The sequence below is a fragment of the Galeopterus variegatus genome, unplaced genomic scaffold (genome assembly GCF_000696425.1).
Source record: "Galeopterus variegatus unplaced genomic scaffold, G_variegatus-3.0.2 Scaffold5609, whole genome shotgun sequence".
Taxonomy (NCBI): Eukaryota; Metazoa; Chordata; class Mammalia; order Dermoptera; family Cynocephalidae; genus Galeopterus; species Galeopterus variegatus.
Window position 1 is genome coordinate 9,877 of NW_007731720.1, and position 3,822 is coordinate 13,698.

General features: G+C 55.9%; 1 protein-coding gene across 1 annotated transcript in view; it reads left to right on the forward strand.

Moving 5' to 3' along the window:
* LOC103605132 (ceramide kinase-like) overlaps nt 1-3,822 on the forward strand; it is a 14,446-nt gene that overhangs the window by 3,434 nt on the left and 7,190 nt on the right. The window contains exon 4 of the mRNA XM_008589718.1: nt 2,155-2,260. Within this exon, the coding sequence (XP_008587940.1) occupies nt 2,155-2,260 (106 nt within the window). The remainder of the gene's footprint in view (nt 1-2,154; nt 2,261-3,822) is intronic.

Sequence of the window (3,822 nt, forward strand, 5' to 3'; positions counted from 1 at the left end):
GGCTCCACCTTTCAATTACCATCATAGGATTTCCCACCCTCTTAACAGTCACAGTGGGGGCCGAGTTTCTAACACATAAAACTTGGGGGACACAATTCAAGCTTCAGGGAGTTTTGGGGGGACATAATTCAATCCACCGCACATCTTCTCAGCTCCTATGGGCTGAAAAAGAAGAGCTTTGAAAAGACGTAGGATTTGACGTTCTCTTGTTCGCATGGATTCCTGTGCATCCTAATGAATTCCATTTGTCTGGTCCCTGCCCTTTATAGGTTGCTTTTGGGTAAAGCTGTATTAAATTAAATTAACTAACTCCAAATACTAGAATCTAACTCTTTTCTTTGTGAGAGAAAAGAGTAGGAACTTGGTGAGGTTTATGTAGCTTTAAAAGATCTCATTAAAAACTATAGGGTGACTTGAAAATTAACATGTAAGAAATGCCAAAGTTATGTATTTACGCAAACCTTAATTAAGAAAAGAGATACTCAGGAAATCAGAAAAGCCACAAGGACTTCCGTAAATGATGGATGCCACTTTCCTGCCCCCCGTCGTTGAGGCTGACGTGGCTCCGCTGGGCAAGCCCCTCTGGGATGCCACCCGCCGCCCCTCCCGCCTGGTGCATGCCCCCCACCCCCACACAGTGCCTGCCACAGTCCCCGAGTGCTCTCTGCAGGGTGGGTTTGAGTTTAGGCCTTCGAAGTAGGATGTGTCCGGCTGTTCTGGGCAGAGTCGGGGGTCGGATCAGGGAGAACAAGGGTGTGGAGATGGTGTGCTCTGCTCTGGACACCTGGAGTTTCAGGGGCTGGCGGGACGTCTGGGGGCCCATCTGGCAGGCAGAAAGGGGGACCGTGGCATCTGGAGGGGCAGCTGGACGATGGAGCAGCGTCCCCCACAAGCACCCCGTTAGGAGCCTGGCTGCTTCCCTGCCCCTTAGCAAGGAGCTGGCTTGCAAGGCTGCTCACCAGGGGTTCAGCCTCCTCCTGGGACTCTCAGGGGAGGAGGTCCCACAAGCACCCCGTTAGGAGCCTGGCTGCTTCCCTGCCCCTTAGCAAGGGGCTGGCTTGCAAGGCTGCTCACCAGGGGTTCAGCCTCCTCCTGGGACTCTCAGGGGAGGAGGGGGACAGAGGCCAGAGCCACCATGCGGGGAGGGGGTAACAGCTACCTGGATGCGCCCCTCCCTGAAGGGGCCGGGGGAAGGTGGGTGCCAGAGAGGGCCAATCTGGAAGCTGTTTCTCCATATAACAGATGCTCTCTTAGCTTGTCCCATGTGCCCAGCCCACGCTAAGTACCAGGTGGAGCCAGATGAGTGGCAGGAGTAGGTGGGGGACATTGGGAGCTGAGCTTCATGCAGGCCAAGGTCGGTGGGAGCCAGAACTCTCTTGTCGGCAGCTCCCTTCACCAGCAGGCACACGTGTCATCCTCTGGTGGGGACGCCTGACGAGGTGGGGCCTGGGCACTGTGTCGAGGATGGAGGCCTCAGTGTGCTGGGGGTAAGGTGGGGGGCAGGTCCCTCAGGCACCCCAGATGTGAGCTGGAGAGAGTGGCCATGCAGGGCGGTGCCGGCCCCAGCATCAGACATGGAGTGGCGTCCCCTCAGACTCGAGGGGCGTGGCCTTGTCCCCTCTCATGCCTACTGCCCACTCCCTGCTGTGCTGCTCAGCAGCTTTCCTGGACAGCTGGTCAGATTCCCACCAGGCCAGCTGAGGGTGGCTTTGCCCCCCAGTGTGCTGGGGACATGGGCAGCACCATGCACAGCTTGCCACAGTTTGCCTCAGGCGCTGGCCACAGTCTTTGGGTGGCAGTGCTGTCCTGCCCCCCGGCCCTTGTTCTGAGCTCTTCCAGGACCCCACAGTTGTCACATGTGACCCTGGCGGGGCCCAAGCCATGCAGAAGGTGGGATTGTTCAGGCCACAAGGGCTCATGATGGCCGAGACTCCCCTCTACCGGCGTGGAAGGCAGCCCCAGGGGCCGGTAACCCAGCGCACCAAGTCCCTGCCTGCTCCTGTCACCACTGGGTCCCGGAAGGCGCTGGCACTGTGACCAGACGTGCTATCTCCCAGGGGAGGACGGAGACTTTGCAGCTTCTCTCTGAAAGTGGCCGTGTCTTAGCTAGATTGGCGCTCACTGACCGATGTCCTCGCCGCACTCTGTTCCCAGGTTTGAAGACCTTTCTGTCACATCACTGCTATGAAGGAACCGTGTCTTTCCTCCCTGCACAGCACACGGTGGGATCTCCCAGGGACCGGAAGCCCTGCCGAGCCGGGTGAGTGCAGCTCGCGTGTTTCTTTTGCAGGTGGAGGGAAGGAAAGCAGGGCTTCCGGGTTTTGTCCCTGTCACGGACGTGAGTGCAGGAATATTTTCCAAATGTCTGTAGGAAGCTACTGGATTTAGCACGCCCATGGGACAGCGCAGGTTTGTGTAGGGCTTTGTGATTTGAGAGCATAAACACCGTGCAGATGGCTTCCCACTCTGTCTGTCCCTGTGATCTGCACAGGCCGGGACAGCCGTGTCCCGTGGGAGGGTCAAGTGCTAGGCGCAGTCCCACATCGACCGTTGGAGTCAGGGCTCACATCCACCTTGTCTGCTCCTGTTGGGGGCTCTCTTTGCCCCCTTTGGGGGTCTACTGGACAAAAAAATACATGCAAGAGAGGGTGAAAGACCGAGCACTTCATCGACAGCCATGCACGTGCGGGACACTGTGAGGGGAAGGACCCCTGCCTGGTCACGCTGGCCTGGGTGGAGCGTGTGCTGTCCACAGGAGCCTCCCGTCCCCACCCTCGCTGAGACCCTGCGCATTTCAGCCCCGCGCTCCATGGCAGGAGCTCACCTGCGGCCCGGAGAGCCGGCCAAGGACCCCTTGAGCCCCGTGGAAAGGCGGGGGGCCTGTCAGCAAGGGACCAAGGGGGAGAGCCAGGCAGCTGCCACAGGAGAGGACACAAGAGGAGGGTCCCCACGGGGGAGGGGAGACTGAGAGCCTCGTGGTCTTTCTCATAGATTTGGCCGTTGCACTCTGCAGTGTGTGTGTGTGTGTGTGTGTGTGTGTGTGTGGTACATGAACTAATAAACAGTAACTCCCCACACAATATATTCAATAGTGTGTGTGTGTGTGTGTGTGTGTGTGTGTGTTGTACATGAACTAATAAGCAGTGACCCCCCACACACAGTATATTCAATGATATCTGACCAGTTTAAAATAGAACCTTAAATAAATCTTGAAATTAGTTGTCCCGGGCTGTGTGGCCACATTAGCAACATGGAGCATCCCCCTAACCGTCACCCTAGCTGTTCTCTGTGCTCTGCAGCTGGTCTGAGGACATGGAGACGGTTTCATCCTTTCTGTGTCCTTCAGACTTGGGAGCTTCCTTCCCCCAGGTCCTTTACTTCTTTTTTTTTTTTTTTAAAGATGACCGGTAAGGGGATCTTAACCCTTGACTTGGTGTTGTCAGCACCACGCTCAGCCAGTGAGCTAACCGTCCACCCCTATATGGGATCTGAGCCCGTGGCCTTGGTGTTATCAGCCCCGCACTCTCCCGAGTGAGCCACGGGCCGGCCCTCCTTTCCTTCTTAAAGGGAAGAATTTAAGACCCTAAAATCAGAATACTTAGAGGCAGGTGCTGTCGCAAAACTCAGTTATCGATGAGCCAATTTCTCCCGGGTCAGCACTTGTCCTGTTGACGCACGTGAATGCAGGTAGCCGAGGCCAAACTGCGGTCTAGATTACTAAGTCCTAAGTTAACTGTTCTGAGTTGTTTATTTGCTTGTTATTGACTGCAACAGAAAAACACTGTATTACTTGTTATCTGAAAGTAAATGAACTCTCACGCC